The sequence below is a fragment of the Macaca thibetana genome, chromosome 7 (genome assembly GCF_024542745.1).
Source record: "Macaca thibetana thibetana isolate TM-01 chromosome 7, ASM2454274v1, whole genome shotgun sequence".
NCBI lineage: Eukaryota > Metazoa > Chordata > Mammalia > Primates > Cercopithecidae > Macaca > Macaca thibetana.
The window spans coordinates 125,845,867-125,863,549 of record NC_065584.1 but is presented as its reverse complement, the minus strand read 5'-3'; the positions used below and the strand labels follow the sequence as shown (position 1 = coordinate 125,863,549).

Sequence of the window (17,683 nt, the reverse complement as noted above, 5' to 3'; positions counted from 1 at the left end):
ATTTCAAGGTTTTTCTGTGTTATCTAGGCATTTAAAGAAAGAAAATAGAAAACAAAATGAAAAAGCAAATTATTTCATAGACTCCCACTGATTTTTTATTAATTTGAGAGAAATTATAGTTCATCCATTAAAAACAAACAAAAGAATAAACTTTTGGCCAGGCATGGTGGCTCACACCTGTAATCCTAGTACTTTGGGAAGCCAAGGCAGGCAGATCACAAGGTCAGGAGAATGAGACTATCCTGGCTAACATGGTGAAACCCCAACTCTACTAAAACTACAAAAAATTAGCTGAGTGTGGTGACATGCGCCTGCAGTCCCAGATACTCGGGAGGCTGAGGCAGGGGAATTGCTTGAACCCAGGAGGCAGAGGTTGCAGTGAGCCAAGATCACACCACTGCACTCCAGCCTGGCAACAAAGCGAGACTCCGTCACAAAAAAAAAAAAAAAAAAAAAAAAGAGGCTGGGTTCGGTGGCTCATGCCTGTAATCCCAGCACTTTGGGAGGCCAATGGGGCGGGTCACCTGAGGTCAGGAGTTCGAGACCACCCTGGCCAACACAGTGAAACCCCATCTCTACTAAAAATAAAAAATCAGCCGGGTGTGGTGGCACACGGCTGTAGTTCCAGTTACTGACGAGGCTGAGGCAGGAGAATTGTTTGAACCTGGGAGGCAGAGGTTGCTGTGAGCCTTGCAAGATCATGCCACTGCACTCCAGCCTGGCAGACACAGCGAGACTGGGCCTCAAAACAAACAAAAAAAAAAGAGTAAACTTTCATGACTTCTTGCTGCAGAAAGCAATTTTAGATCTATTAAATTATTTAAGATTAAGAGAATATCATGGCTGGGTGTGGTAGCTCACATTCGTAATCCCAACACTTTGGGAGGCTAAGGAGGGTAGATCATCTGGGGTCAAGAGTTCGAGACCAGCCTGGCCAACATGGCAAAACCTTGTCTCTACTAAAAATACAAAAACTAGCCAGGTGTGGTGGGGCATGCCTGTAGTTCCAGCTACTCGAGAGGCTGAGGCAGGAGAATCACTTGAACTCAGGAGGCAGAGGTTGCAGTGAGCTGAGATTGCACCACTGCACTCTAGCCTGGGTGACAGAGTAAGACTCAGTCTTAAAAAAAAAAAAAAAAAAAAAGAGATTATCAGAAGGGAATCACTCCAATATGCACATTCAGGGCACAGGTAAACACCATTCAGCTGCTAATTAAATTTCATTATATTAAATAAACATTTTTTATTTTACTGTTAACAAATATTTTCCTAGGCTACAGGGTAAGAAATTACATTGAAAGGTGATATCCGGCTTCTCTCCAAGGAATTACTAAGGGGAAGAAAATACTTTAAATCAAATGGAAGACTTCATGTAATGGCTCACGCCTGTAATCTCAGCAGTTTGGGAGGCCAAGGCGGGTGGATCAACTGTGCTCGGAAGTTTGAGATCAGAACGGCGAACATGGCGAAATCCTGTCTCCACTAAAACTAAAAAAAATCAGTCGGGCATTGTGATGCATGCTTGTAATTCCAGCTACTCGGGAGGATGAAGCAAGAGAATCACTTGAACCCGGCCGGGCGCGGTGGCTCAAGCCTGTAATCCCAGCACTTTGGGAGGCCGAGACGGGCGAATCACGAGGTCAGGAGATCGAGACCATCCTGGTTAATACGGTGAAACCCCGTCTCTACTGAAAAGTACAAAAAACTAGCCGGGCGAGGTGGCGGGCGCCTGTAGTCCCAGCTACTTGGGAGGCTGAGGCGGGAGAATGGCGTGAACCCGGGAGGCAGAGCTTGCAGTGAGCTGAGATCTGGCCACTGCACTCCGGCCTGGGCGACAGAGCGAGACTCCGTCTCAAAAAATAAAAACAAAAAAACAAAAGAGAATCACTTGAACCCGAGAGGCAGAGGTTGCAGTGAGCCAAAATCATGCCACTGCACTCTGGCCTGGGCGACAGAGTGAGACTCCTTCTCAAAAAAATAAAATAAACAAATCAAATGAGAAACATGTAGAAGTGTTTCAAATATCTGTCCCCTCATCCCTGTCTTCCATTAAGGTTCTGGACCGTTTAGGGCCTGCCATTGTTGGTAGGTAATTGGGGAAAGTGACAGTGGTCTAGACAATGAACAGTTGGATTTTCCTCCTTTGAAGTTAACACCGTCACTCTGAGGGATGTTGAATCGACCTTCCCAAAGAAAGATTCTTTTCTCACTAAAGTATTTCCCATTAAACAATAGCATCCTTGATAGAATTTATTTTCTAACATGAAAGTGAGATTAAAAAGATGACTCAAAAATTAAAGAGAGGCCGGGCGCGGTGGCTCACACCTGTAATCCCAGCACTTTGGGAGGCCAAGGCGGGTGGATCACGAGGTCAGGAGATCAAGACCATCCTGACTAACAAGGTGAAACCCCGTCTCTACTAAAAATAATTTTAAAAATTAGCCAGGCATGGTGGCAGGCACCTATAGTCCCAGCTACTCAGGAGGCTGAGGCAGGAAAATGGTGTGAACCCAGTGCAGTGAGCAGAGACTGCGCCACTGCACTCCAGCCTGGGCAAGAGAGCAAGACTCTGTCTCAAAAAATAAAAAAAAAAAGAAAAAAGAAAAAAACATGACTACTGACTGTACCACTTCTGCAATAAGGCTGGAAAAAAAAAAAAAAAAAGGCTACAGAATGGCTACGCATGTTCTGCAGAGGGACCCGCTAGGTAATTAGCAGCACAATGAATATGACATTCAGTAGCTTTCATCATACCATTTTCTTTTTTTTTTTTTTTTTTGAGACACAGTCTTGCATTGTCACCCAGGTTGGAATACAGTGGGGCGATCTAGGCTCACTGCAACTTCTGCCTCCTGGGTTCAAGGAATTCTCCTACCTCCGGAGTAGCTGGGATTACAGGCATGCGCCACCATGCCCAGCTAATTTTTGTATTTTTTAGTAGAGACAGGGTTTCCCCATGTTGGCCAGGCTGGTCTCGAACTCCTGACCTCAGGTGATCAACCCACCTCAGCCTCCCAAAGTGCTGGGATTACAGACATGAGCCACCACGCCCGGCCTTCCTTATACCATTTTCTTTCCCCAATAATTCTTGTAGATCTTACGTTGTAAGTCTCAGTTTAAGGAAGTGAGGCCAACAGGAGCCACCAAAGTGAGGACCCTCAACTATCTAATGGTCCCAGAACCTGAGGCCCTCCACACCCACCTCATCGTCACTGTCAGACGTCTCCGAGTCTGACGAGGCTGCAGGCTGACTCACAGGCGGCTCCTTCTCCTCAGAGTCACTGCGCTTTCGCTTTGCCAGGGACAAGAGCTCCTAATGGGACAGAAATAGGCACATCAGTTTTGTTCAGCAGAGAAAGAATATCCAAGAATAATAAAATGCCCACCCTCTCTAGATCTTTTTTATATTTTTGTGCTTTCAACCAAAGGACACTGTCACAAGGACTTCTATCAGCATGAACAGACTGACGGCTAGGATTCCAAGGTGCTGAAGAAATGATCACAAAATCTGCCCCACCTTTTCAATGGGAAATATATGTCTCAAGTTGGGCAGGAACTGGAACCAAACTGGAGGCTATCCCTAAATTGTTCCTGATTCTACCCTAAACAACAGAAGCATTGATTCTCTGGGACTGGTAAGAATCACGTTTATAAAGGTAACCTACTCACTGTCTTAACTGGTATAGCTAGCTAACCTTTTACTGTATTTTATGGTAAAATTGGCATTTGTGGGGCAGTTTTGAATAAGCTTACAAACTGTAATTTCTGAGGTCATTTTATAATCTGAATACTTAAACCAGAAAAAGTGTCCAGTGTTTAATCCAGTTTCTGACAACAAGCAGTAAGTGTGCTAGCCACTACACCGGAATCCTAATTTCACAAGCCCTATTCTCCCACTCACCCACCTCTGCCTTGTCCTGGTCATTTAAGCGAGATGACAGTAAGAAGGAAGTACCAGTAAGTAAGCCATGACTACAACCGAGATTTGCTTTGTCACATGGTTCCCTTCTCACATGAAGTCTCCCCAACTCAGTCCAGTCACTCAACAACACAACAAAAGGTTACTTGCTCTGCTTTCTGCTAATACCAATATCAGTCCACAATTATACTGTGCTCACTAGATGCCTGGTACTTTTTTCTTTTTTTCTTTTATTTTGAGACAGAGTCTCACTGGGTTGCCCAGGCTGGAGTGCAGTGGAGCAACTTCAGCTCACTGCAAGCTCCGCCTCCCAGGGTTCACACCATTCTCCTGCCTCAGCCTCCCAGTAGCTGGCAGGCGCCCACCACCACGCCCAGCTAATTTTTTTGTATTTTTAGTAGAGACAGGGTTTCACCGTGTTAGCCAGGATGGTCTTGATCTCCTGACCTCATGATCCACCCACCTTGGCCTCCCAAAGTGCCGGGATTACAGGTGTGAGCCACTGTGCCCAGGCCAATGTCAGGTACTTTTCTAAACATCTGATATTTAATCTTTACAACAACTGATAGCATTACCATTTAAAGATAATGAAAGAAAAGAGATTTTTGTTGTTGTTCTTGATTTTTATTGTTTGTTTGTTTGTTTGGACATGGAGTCTTGCTCTGTCACCCAGGCTGGAGTGCAGTGGGACGATCTCAGCTCACCGCAACCTCTGCCTCCTGGGTTCAAGTGATTCTCCTGCCTCAACCTCCCGAGTAGCCGGGACTACAGGCACGTGCCACCACACCTCCGTGATTGTTTGTATTTTAGTAGAGACGGGGTTTCACCAAGTTGGCCAGGATGGTCTCAATCTCCTGACCTTGTGATCTGCCCGCCTCGACCTCCCAAAGTGCTGGGATTACAGGCGTGAGCCACCAGGCCTGGTCTCTTGTTTTTGAGACACAGCCTCACTCTGTTGCCCAGGCTAGAGCGCAGTGCATGATCTCAGCTGACTGCAACCTCCCCCTCCCAGATTCAAGCAATTCCCGTGCCTCAGACTCCCAAGTAGATGGGACTACAGGAGCATGCCACCTTGCCTGGCTAATTTTTTTTTTTTTTTGAGACGGAGTCTTGCTCTGTTGCCCAGGCTAAAGTACAGTGGCATGATCTCAGCTCATTGCAAGCTCTGCCTCCCGGGTTCACACCATTCTCCTACCTCAGCCTCCCCAGTAGCTGTGACTACAGGCGCCCGCCACCACTCCTGGCTAATTTTTTTTTTTTTTAGAAGGAGTCTCGCTCTGTTACCCAGGCTGGAGTGCAGTTGCACAGTCTTGGCTCACCGCAAACTCCGCCTCCTGGGTTCACACCATTCTCCTGCCTTAGCCTCCCAAGTAGCTGGGACTACAGGCGCCCGTCACCAAGCCCAGCTAATTTTTTTTTTTAGTAGAGACGGGGTTTCACCATGTTAACCAGGATATTCTCAATCTCCCCACCTTGTGATCTGCCTGCCTTGGCCTCCCAGGGTGCTGGGATTACAGGCATGAGCACCCAGCCATGCCTGGCTAATTTTTGTTCTTTTAGTACTAATGGGGTTTTATCATGTTGCCCAGGCTGGTCTTGAACTACCGACCTCAAGTGATTCACCTGCCTTGGCCTCCCAAAGTGCTGGGATTACAGGTGTGAACTACCGCACCAGGCCAAGAAACTAAGGAGTTTAACTTTCCCAAGCTGTGTAACTTACCTAGTAACACAGCTAGTACATGATAGAGTCAGGATTCAACCCTCGGCAGATAGAACCCTGGCTCCTAATTGAGTCATGGTTTACTAGTCTAAAACATTTTTCCCTTCTGCCACAAGAAAGAAGATAAAGCTAATAAACACTAGTAGTAATATTCCTTAATGATGATGGCACTATACAATTATGGATCAAGTGCCAAGACAGATTGTAAAATAACAGACTATTACAAAGTATCTGTTTTATTCTTCCAGTCTCTTTCTATTTTAGGAGTATACCCTCCCTCCTTGGCTAGAATGAGAAATGACCTTCTCAGATTAAACAGCTGACACTTTCTTGTTCATAAACACTCATAAAATGTTAACTCTTGTCATTTCACTAGAGAGAGCTAACATACCAACTTCCTGAAAGACTGAAATCACACTCTACTTTTTCATACCAAAATGGTAACTCTGTGGACCAAATGCAAATTATATCAATACTTGGGTGTTTATAGTCGTTTTAAAACTTGAGGTAAACTGGGCACAGTGGTTTACACCTATAATCCCAACACTTCGGGAGGCCAAGGTGGGAGGCTTGCTTGTAGGGACCCAGTCTCTACAAAAACAAAACAAAAAACCCAAACTTGAGGTATAATTTATATACAGTATATTTTATCCTTTCTAATGTACTCTTCCAATATACTAATACATATAGTTCTATGAGTTTGACAAATACTTTAAACCACGACCACAATCAAGATCTATATCTTCTCTGATATAGAGAAGATCTAATCTCTTCTCTGACCCTTTCAGGTTCAAAAATACACTGGTATTCCTGTTTTGATACCAATAGATTTGGATTTGCTTTCAATCAGAACACAGTAGACAGTTGCTAAAAGTTACTGTAGGCAGGAGGCTACAGGCAGGAGAATTGCTTGAACCTGGGAGGCAGAAGTTGCAGTGAGCCAAGATCATGCCACTGCACTCCAGCCTGGGTGACAGAGCAAGACTCCATCTCAAAAAAAAAAAAAAAAAAAAGTTACTGTAACTAAAGTGTTAAGACATGAGCACTGCCGGCCAGGCGCAGTGGCTCACGCCTGTAATCCCAGCACTTTGGGAGGCCAAGGCGGGCAGATCACGAAGTCAAGAGTTTGAGCCCATCCTGGCCAACATAATGAAACCCCGTTTCTACTAAAAATACAAAAAATTAGCCAGGTATGGTGGCGTGCACCTGTAATCCCAGCTACTCGGGAGGCTGAGGCAGGAGAATTGCTTGAACTCGCGAGGCGGAGGATGCAGTGAGCAGAAATCGCCCCACTGCACTCCAGTCCAGATGACAGAGCAAGATTCTATCTCAAAAAAAAAAAGCACGGCCGGGCGCAGTGGCTCACATCTGTAATTGCAGCGCTTTGGGAGGCCGAGGCAGGTGGATCACGAGGTCAGGAGATAGAGACCATCCTGGCTACCACAGTGAAACCCCATCTCTACCAAAAATACAAAAAATTAACCAGGCATGGTGGCGAGTGCTTATAGTCCCAGCTACTTGGGAGGCTGTGGCAGGAGAATGGCGTGAACCCGGGAGGTGGAGCTTGCAGTGAGCCCAGATCGTGCCACTGCACTCCAGCCTGGGCGACAGAGTGAGACTCTGCCTCTAAAAAAAAAAAAAAACACATTAGTACTGCCTTCCTGTTAAGGAGGTTCCACTCCATATCCCATCATCTACACTCTATAGTTCCATCATCCCTCAATTCTCTTGTCTTTGTACATCCCTTCTCCCATTCCCTGGCAACTAGAGACCCGTTTTCTATCCCTATGGAACATCATATAGATGGAATCATATAGTGCCTTAGCCTTTTGAGTCTGGCTTCTTTCTTTTTTTTTTTTTTTTTTTTTTTTTTTTTTTTTTTTTTTTTTTTTTGAGACGGAGTCTTGCTCTGTCGCCCAAGCTGGAGTGCAGTGGCCGGATCTCAGCTCACTGCAAGCTCCGCCTCCCGGGTTCACGCCATTCTCTTGCCTCAGCCTCCCGAGTAGCTGGGACTACAGGCGCCCGCCACCTCGCCCGGCTAGTTTTTTGTATTTTTTAGTAGAGACGGGGTTTCACCGGGTTAGCCAGGATGGTCTCGATCTCCTGACCTCGTGATCCGCCCATCTCGGCCTCCCAAAGTGCTGGGATTACAGGCTTGAGCCACCGCGCCCGGCCTGAGTCTGGCTTCTTTCATTTGGCATAGAGCATTTGAGATTCATTCACACTGCAGCATGTATCATTCCTATAGTTTGTCTCTATTTTTGATAAGTAGTATTCCACTAAATGAATGTATCACAGTTTGTTGAACCATTTACCAGCTGAAAAACATTTGTGCTAGGTGTAGTGGTTCACGCCTATAACCCCAGCACTTTGGGAAGCCAAGGTGGGAGGACCGCTTGAGCCCAAAAGTTTGAGACCAGCTTGGCAACATAGCATGACCTTGTCTTTACTTTAAAAAAAAAAAAAAAAAAAAAAAAAGTCCAAGCACTGTGGCTCATGCCTGTAATCCCAGCACTTTGAGAGGCCAAGGCGGGCAGATCACCTGAGGTCAGGAGTTCGAGACCAGCCTGACCAACATGGAGAAACCCCGTCTCTACTAAAAATACAAAATTAGCCGAGCATGGTGGCACATGCCTATAATCCTAGCTACTCAGGAAGCTGAGGCAGGAGAATTGTTTGAACCCGGGAGGCAGAGGTTACAGTGAACTGAGATCATGCCATTCCACTCCAGCCTGGGCAACAAGTGCAAAACTCCGTCAAAAAAAAAAAAAAAAAAAAAGTGTGGTAGCGAACAACAACAATAATAATAAAACATCTGAGTTGTTACCATTTGGGGGTAATTCTATGTTCATGTACAGTCTTCTATGTAAACATTAGTTTTTACTTCACTTGAGTAAATACCTAGGACTGGGATTGCTGAGTTGCATAGTAATATGTTTATGGTCTTTACCATGTCCTTTTTTCCCATATTACTTTAACGTATTATAAGCTTTAAAGACTTCTGGGCTGGGTGCAGTGGCTCACGCCTATAATACTAATAGTTTGGGAGGCTGAGGTTGGAGGGTCGCTTGCGTTCGGAAGTCGAGGCTACAGTGAGCTAGGATCTCGCCACTGCACTCCAGGCTGGGCAATGGGCGAAATCCTGTGTCTTAAAAAATAAAAAAGAGGCCGGGTGTGGTGGCTCATACTTGTAATCCTAGCACTTTGGGAGGCTGAGGCAGGTGGATCCCTTGAGGTCAGGAGTTCAAGATCAGCCCGGCCAATATGGTGAAACCCCATCTCTACTAAAAATACATAAATTAGGCAGGGCACAGTGGCTCACGACTGCAATCCCAGCACTTTGGGAGGCCAAGGCAGGTGGATCATGAGGTCAGGAGATCAAGACCATCCTGGCTAACACAGTGAAACCCTGTCTCTACTAAAAATACAAAAGATTAGCTGGGTATGGTGGCACACACCTGTAGTCCCAGCTATTTGGGAGGCTGAGGCTGGAGAATTGCTTGAACCCAGGAGGTGGAGATTGTAGTGAGCCGGAGGTTGCAGTGAGCCGAGATTGCACCACTGCACTCCAGCCTAGGGGACAGCGAGACTCTGTCTCAAAAAAAAAAAAAAAAAAAATTAGCTGGACATAGTGGCATGCACCTGTAATCCCAGCTACTCAGGAAGCTGAGACAGGAGAATTGCTTGAACCCAGGAGGCAGGGATGGCAGTGAGCTGATATTGTGCCACTGCATTCTAGCCTGGGCAACAGAGAGAGATTCTGCCTCAAAAAAAATAAAAAATAAAAATAAAAAAATTAAAAAAAAAAACAAAGAAAAAATAAGGAAAAGATACATGGTCCTTGACCTCATGGAATTTAAAATCAAGTATGGGAGACAGACAATGAACAAGAAAAGAAACAATGAATTCCATCTAATGGTAAGTGTTAAGAAGGAAGTGAATCAAATGAGTACAGGGGCTGTCTGCAGCAGGGTGGTTAGAGAGGCTTCTCTTAGGCACTGAGGCTGAGACTTGAAACTTTACGAGAGGAAAAGATGGTACAGTTTTCTGGACAGAGGCCTTCAGATGGAACAGCTAAGGCCCTGAAGCTGATAACAGCTTGGCTTAGTCAAAGAACTGAAAGAGAAACTGTGACTAAAGTTTAGCAGGCAAGCGGGAGAATGGAATGAGCTGGGTTAGTGGTAAGAAGAAACCAGATCATTCTGAGCTTTATAAAACAGGGTGAGGAGCATGGAAGTTAGGCAGTGGGAAGCCATCAAATGGTTTGAAGCAGGGGAGTAACCCAATCCAGCAAGGGTTTTAAAAGAGCACTCCTGGAAAAAGAGAGAGAGAGAGAAAAAAAAAGAGCACTAAAACTGGTAGACGAACAGACTAGAGGGGCCGGGTTGGAAGTACAGAGAGGACTGAGAAGGAACCCACAACAGTCACATTAGACAAAGTAAGTAGCCACAGGAACAGAGAGAAGTGGGAGGATCTACAAGATGACAAGGAAAAAACAGTAATTCACAGAGCTTTAAATCCGAGAAGTTACTTCCTAATGTCCCTTTCACAGCAAAACTGTTGGTTGATTTAAACAGTGAATATTGGCTGGGCGTGGTGGCTCACAGGAGGCTTACAGGTGGCCTGTAATCCCAGTACTTTGGGAGGCCAAGGTAGGAGGAAGGATCCCTTGAGCCCAGGAGTTTGAGACCAGCATGGGCAACATAGGGAGACCCTGTCTCTACAAAAAATTAAAAATCAATTCACTGGGGCCAGGAGTGGTGGCTCATGCCTGTAATCCCAGCACTTTGGGAGGCCAGGATGGGCAGATTACTTGAGGTCAGGAGTTTGGGACCAGCCTGGCCAACATGATGAAACCCCATCTCTACTAAAAATACAAAAAGCAGGCCTATGTGGTGGCGCGTGCCTGTAATCCCAGTTACACAGGAGGCTGAGGGAGGAGACCCGGTTGGGCCCGGAAGGCAGAGAGGGTGCAGTGGGCTGAGGCCACACCACTGCACTCCAGCCTGGGTGACAGAGCAAGACTCTGGCTCAAAATAAATAGATAAATTAGCTGGGCATGGTGGCACACACCTGTGATCCCAGCTACTCCAGAGGGCCGTGGAGGGAGAATCACTTGAAGCCAGGAGGTCAAGGCTACAGTGGGCCATGACCACATTACTGCACTTCAGCTTGGGTGACAGAACGAGACCCTGTCTTCAAAAAAAAAAAAAAAGGGCCGGGCGCGGTGGCTCAAGCCTGTAATCCCAGCACTTTGGGAGGCCGAGACGGGCGGATCACGAGGTCAGGAGATCGAGACCATCCTGGCTAACATGGTGAAACCCCGTCTCTACTAAAAAATACAAAAAAAACTAGCCGGGCGAGGTGGCGGGCGCCTGTAGTCCCAGCTACTCGGGAGGCTGAGGCAGGAGAATGGCGTAAACCCGGGAGGCGGAGCTTGCAGTGAGCTGAGATCCGGCCACTGCACTCCAGCCTGGGAGACAGAGCGAAACTCCGCCTCAAAAAAAAAAAAAAAAAAAAAAAAAAAAAAAAAAGGGGAGGGGTTGCCAGGCATGGTGGTTCACACCTGTAATCCCAAAACTTTGGGAGGCCGAGGCGGGCAGATCACAAGGTCAGGAGATTGAGACCATCCTGGTTAACACAGTGAAACCCCATCTCTACTAAAGCTACAAAAAAATTAGCCAGGCATAGTGGCAAGTGCCTGTAGTCCCAGCTACTTGGGAGGCTGAGGCAGGAGAATGGTGTGAACCCAGGAGGCAGAGCTTGCAGTGAGTCGAGATCGTGCCACTGCACTCCAGTCTGGGCAACAAAGTGAGACTCCGTCTCAAAAGAAAAAAAAAAAAGGATATCAGTATTGCAGTAGAGGGGCTGGAACAGGAACCCCCAAGGTGACAGTGTCCCTTATCTCTTCAAGTAATCTCAATGTAACCAAGTTAGAAAATGTCCCACCATGTAGCTTGGGTGACAGAGTGAGACCCCAGATCTAAAAATAAAATTAAAAAAAAAAAAAAAAAAAAAGAAGGCCAGGCATGGTGGCTCATGCCTGTAATCCCAGCACTTTGGGAGGCCTAGGCGGGCGGATCACCCAAGGTTAGGAGTTCAAGACCAGCCTGGCCAACAGGGTGAAACTCTGTCTCTGCAAAAAATACAAAAATTAGCTGGGCGTAGGCGTGGTGGCAGGCACCTGTAGTCTGAGCTACTCGGGAAGCTGAGACAGAAGAATCACTTGAACCCGGGAGGTGGAGGTTGCAGTGAGCTGAGATTGCCCCACTGCACTCCAGCTAGGTCAACAAAGAGCAAAACTCCGTCTCAAAAAAAAAAAAAAAAGAAAGAAAACTTGACACCATGGGTATGCCAAGTAGCATTTGTTTATTCAACAAAAATTTATTAAGTACCTACTCTGTCAGGCAAGCATAATTATTATTACCGTTATTATTATTATTTGAGTCAGGGTCTCACTGTCACCCAGGCTGGAGTGCAGTGGTGTGATCGTGGCTTACTGCAGCCTCAACCTCCTAAACTCAGGTGATCCTCCTATCTCAGCCTCCTGGGTAGCGGGGATTACAGGCACACACCACTACACCCAGCTTATGTAGCTTTTATTCTGAATGAATAGCTGGGACCACAGGCGCATGCCACCACGCTCAGCTAATTTTTTAAAATTTCTGTAGACCAGGCACGGTGGCTCATGCCTGCAGTCCCAGCACTTTGGGAGGCCGAGGTGGGTGGATCACGAGGTCAGGAGTTCAAGACCAGCCTGGCCAACACGGTGAAACCCTATCTCTACTAAAAATACAAAAATTAGCTGGGTGTGGTGGTGGGCCCCTGTAATTCCAGATGCTTGGGAGGCTGAGGCAGGAGAATTGATTGAACCTGGGAGGTGGAGGTTGCAGTGAGCCAAGATCATACCATTGTGCTCCAGCCTGGGCAACAGAGTGAGACTCTGTCTAAAAAAAATATATATATATATATATATATATATATATATATATTTGTAGAGGCTGGGCACAGTAGGCTCATGCCTGTAATCCCAACACTTTGGGAGGCCAAGAGGGGGTGGATCACCTGAGGTCAGGAGTTCCAGACCAACCTGGCCAACATGGCAAAACCCCATCTCTACTAAAAATACAAAAAATGGCCAGGCACAGTGGCTCACGCCTGTAATCCCAGCACTTTGGGAAGCCGAGGTGGGCGGATCATGACGTCTGGAGTTAGAGATTAGCCTGGCCAATATGGTGAAACCCTGTCTCTACTAAAAATACAAAAAATTAGTCAGGTGTGGTGGCACACACTTGTAGTCCCAGCTACTCAGGAGGCTGAGGCAGAAGAATCGCTTGAACCCAGGAGGCGGATGTTGCAGTGAGCTGAGATGGCGCCACTGCACTCCACCCTGGGTGACAGAGCGAGACTCTATCTCAAAAAAAAAAAAAAAAAATAAAAACAAACAAACAAACAACAAAATTAGCTGGACATGGTAGCATGTGCCTGTAATCCCAGCTACTCAGGAGGCTGAGGCACAAGAATCGCTTGAACCCAGGGCGGAGGTTGCAGTGAGCCAAGATGGTGTCACTGCACTCTAGCCTAGGCAACAGAGTGAGACTCCCCCTCAAAAAAAGAATTTTTTTTTTGTTTTGTAGAGACTAGGTTTCATCACCATGTTGCCTAGGCTGGTCTCGAACTCCTGAGCTCAAGCAATCCTCCCACCTCAGCCTCCCAAAGTGCTGGGATTACAGGTGTGAGCCACTGTGCCTGGCCTTCAAGCGTTATTTTCAACTACCTACTTGATGTCTCCACTTAGATATCTCATAGTCACTTCAAACTCCACATATCCCAGACTGAATGCAGGATCTTCACCTCTAAACCTGCTCCTCCAGCATTCCCCATTTCATGCCAGAGCCTGGCATCAATCCTTAATAATCCTCTTCTCATCCTAACATCTAATCAGTCCTCGGTCTTCAAATCCTTTTAGTTCTACATACTGAACATTATGTCCAACGAATTCTACTATCTGTCATCTTTATAACAACCATATCAATCCAAGTCAGTCCTTCATTTAATAAACACTGACTGGGTGCCAACTGCATACAGGCACTGCTCTAGATGCCAGGGATAGTATAGTGAACACACACGCTTACCCTCCTGGAGCTTCCATTCTAATGAATCTTATGTTCTCCAACATCTCTCATCTGGACTCCTCTATCTGCCACCTAATTAGTGTCCCCCTCCATATTACTCTCCACATAGTCTGGGTAAGGCAAATCTGAAAATCTTTTCAACTTAAAATCCTTCAATGGCTTCCCATTACCCTCAGAATAAAATCCAAAGTCTCTACCAAAAATACAAAAATTAGCCAGGTGTGGCAACACACAGCTGTAGTCCCAGCCACTGGGGAGGCTGAGGACCTCCAGTGGCTTTACATTTTTTTTTTTTTTAAAGACGGAGTCTCTCTCTGTCACCCAGGCTAGTCCAGTAGTGATCTCAGCTCACTGCAACCTCCACCTCCCAGGTTCAAGGGATTCTCATGCCTCAGCCTCCCCGGTGGCTGGGACTACAGATGTGTGCTACCACATCTGGCTAATTTTTGTATTTTACCTAGAGATGGGGTTTCGCCATGTTGGCCCACCTGGTCGAACAGTTTTTTGGCTGGGTGCGGTGGCTCACGCCTGTAATCCCAGCACTTTGGGAGGCCGAGGCGGGCAGATCACGAGGTCAGGAGATCGAGACCATCCTGGCGAACATGGTGAAACCCCATCTCTACTAAAAATACAAAAAAATTCGCCAGGCGTGGTTGCAGGCGCCTGTAGTCCCAGCTACTCAGGAGGCTGAGGCAGGAGAATGGCCTGAACCTGGGAGGCAGAGCTTACAGTGAGCCGACATCACACCACCACACTCCAGCCTGGGCGACAGAGTGAGACTCCGTTTCAAAAAAAAAAAAAAACTTTTTTCTTTTTAATCCAGCTCACAGTAAGATAAATTATACCTCATAACCCAGTATACATCTACATGTACATATGAGACGCACAAATTTCATTACTTATCTTTACTATGTATGACACACTTGATGTTTTCTATCAATTCAATTTTATTTTTACTGCTGAGTGTAGTCCACTAAACTGACTTCTCCATCCTCAAAGGGTCAAAACAGAATCTACCTCTACAGTTTCATTTGTACTACTCTCTCTCCAACTATGCAACTAGTTTATGTTACACTCACCCTGTGCTTCTTTCAGTTTCATAAGGGTTCTAGGTCCTTCCTGCCTCATTTCTTTTACATATGCTGGTGCCTCAACCATGAACATTCAACACCCTTCCCTTTACGCTTCAGTCTTCTAATCTTCTTTCCTTAACACATATTCCAGGTCTCAGTTTCAACGTCACTCTCATCAGGCTAGAATAGGGTCCCTGGTAGTATTTCCACAGTATTCTTGTCCTTGCTTCATGGCCTGTAGCACAACTGTAAGGAAATTACTCTCTCTGAGCAATCCCCCCATCTCATCTCTCTCTCATTCCACTTTACACTCCTTGAAGGTGGAAACTGCTTCCATTTTATTCACCCAATAGCTCCAGTGTCTAACACTGTCTAATATATCTGTTGAATGATGAACAATCAGGCTGGATGCAGTGGCTCATGCCTGAAATCCCAGCACTCTTGGGAGGCCAAGGGGGGCAGATCACTTGAGGTCAGGAGTTTGAGACCAGCCTGGCCAATGTGGCAAAACCCTGTTTCTACTAAAAATACGAAAAATTAGCTGGGCATGGTGGCATGCGCCTGTAGTCCCAGCTACTTGGGAGGCTGAAGCATGAGAATCGCTTGAACCCAGAAGGCAGAGGTTGTAGTGAGCTGAGATCATACCACTGCACTCCAGCCTGGGTGACAGAGTGAGATTCTGTCTCAAAAAAAAAAAAAAAAAGAAAGATGAACGATCTCTAATTTTGAGGAAACTTATAGTCTAGAAAGAAAGCAATAAATACACCAATAGGGTTGGGCATGATGGCTCACACCTGTAATCCCAGCACTTCAGGAGGCCGAGGCAGGTGGATCATGAGGTCAGGAGATCAAGATCATCTTGGCTAACACAGTGAAATCCCGTCTCTACTAAAAACACAAAAAATTAGCCAGGCATGGGCGCCTGTAATCCCAGCTACTTGGGAGGTTGAGGCAGGAGAATCGCTTGAACCCGGGAGGCGGAGGTGGCAGTGAGCTGAGATGGTCCCACTGCACTCCAGCCTGGGCAACAGAGCGAGACTCTGTCTCAAAAAAAAAAAAAAAAAAAAAAAAAAAAATACACCAATATGACCTGTGTCTGAAGATCGGTTTTGTATTTTTCCTCAAAGCCTCACTGTTAAAGCTCCCAGGGCTGGGCGCATTGGCTCACGCCTGTAATCCCAACACTTTGGGAGGCCGAGGCAGGCAGATCACCTGAGGTCGGCAGTTCGAGACCAGCCTGACCAACCTGGAGAAATCCATCTCTAATAAAAATGGAAAATTATCCGGGTGTGGTAGCGCGTGCCTGTAATCCCAACTACTTGGGACCCTGAGGCAGGAGAATCGCTTGAACCTAGAGGTGGAGGTTGCAGGAAGCCAACAGCGCTCCATTGCTCTCCAGCCTGGGTGACACAGCAAGACTCCATCTTGGGCGGGGTGGGGTGGGGGGAGCTCCAATGGGACTCACTCTTTGAAAAGAGTGAAATTAACAAGCAAATTACATCAAGTTAGATGCAACATGACACAAATGAAAGTTTTCACGAATTAACACTGACACTTCTCATAAACTCATCCTACACTTCAAACTTTGCCTCTGACTAATGAGGAAAACACTACATTAACAAGAAGCACAACTTTAAATTTCTCAAGATTTATAGAGAAGGTTCATAGAAGTATACTTTATAACATTCTTTACATGTAGCATCTGAAAACAGTTCCTAGAAAATACGGGGCTGGCCAGGCGTGGTGATTCACGCCTATAATTCCAACACTTTGGGAGGCCGAGGTGGGTGGATCACAAGGTCACGAGTTCAAGACCAGCCTGGCAAAGATGGTGAAACCCTGTCTCTAGTGAAAATACAAAAATTAGCTGGATGTGGTGGCAGGCGCCTGTAATCCAAGCTACTCGGGAGACTGAGGCAGAGAATTGCTTGAACCCGGGAGGCGGAGGCTGCAGGAGCCAAGATCACGCCACTGCACTCCAGCTTGGGTGACAGAGCAAGACTCTGTCTCAAAAAAGAAAAAAGAAAGCTTATCCCTGGACCTGAACCCAGGCGCACATCTGGATCGAAACATGCCAGGCTCAGAAGATCTTCGTAAAGGTCTGGTTCAAGAATCACAGAGCAAAACTCAAGAAAGCCAAAAGCAAGCATGTCCATCAAAAACAAGAAACTCCACAACCGTCACTACCAGAGGGCGGTGAGGTTACCAGCAGAGTCAGCCTGAGACACGCAGACACACTACCCAGATTGCCCGGTGCTGCTCACCCGATCGGCCTGGTGTACACGGGTCAACGAGTCCCCTCATTCCAGCTCATCCTGTACCCCAGCCTCAAGGTCCCTGCCGATGACTTCGTTGGTCACAGAATAGTCCATTTTGGCTGCTGCCAAGACCCTAACATATATTGCCTCTACCCCATTGTGGAATCCCAAGTTTGCGCTCCAAACTTCCATGCTGGGCCTTCTGCCTGTTCATCTCTCCAAAGTCGAGAGAGATGATAAATACAAAAAAAAAGAGATGATAATTACAAAAAAAAAAAAAAAAGAAAAAAGAAAATACTTAGGGGGCCTATTCTTTCAAAGACAAATTTAAGTATTGCTACTTTAAGTTAGATAAAGAGAAAAACAGGACATGACAATATAATCTCCATTTTAAATAAGAAAACTATAAAATAAAGCATCCCAGTGTGCACATAGCTCAATTTTTATTTTTTTAGAAAGGCAGAGTAAAATTTTTATAAATACTGAGTTGTACTGATTTGAATTGAGAACTCTGGTTCCTTTATTATCTTGAATGCTTTTCATTTTATAGGACTTACTGCAAAAATATTATTCCATAA

General features: G+C 46.0%; 1 protein-coding gene across 1 annotated transcript in view; it reads right to left on the bottom strand.

The window, feature by feature from the left end:
* RTF1 (RTF1 homolog, Paf1/RNA polymerase II complex component) overlaps positions 1-17,683 on the bottom strand; it is a 73,055-nt gene that overhangs the window by 47,291 nt on the left and 8,081 nt on the right. Inside the window, exon 3 of the mRNA XM_050799448.1 lies at positions 3,203-3,313. Within this exon, the coding sequence (XP_050655405.1) occupies positions 3,203-3,313 (111 nt within the window). The remainder of the gene's footprint in view (positions 1-3,202; positions 3,314-17,683) is intronic.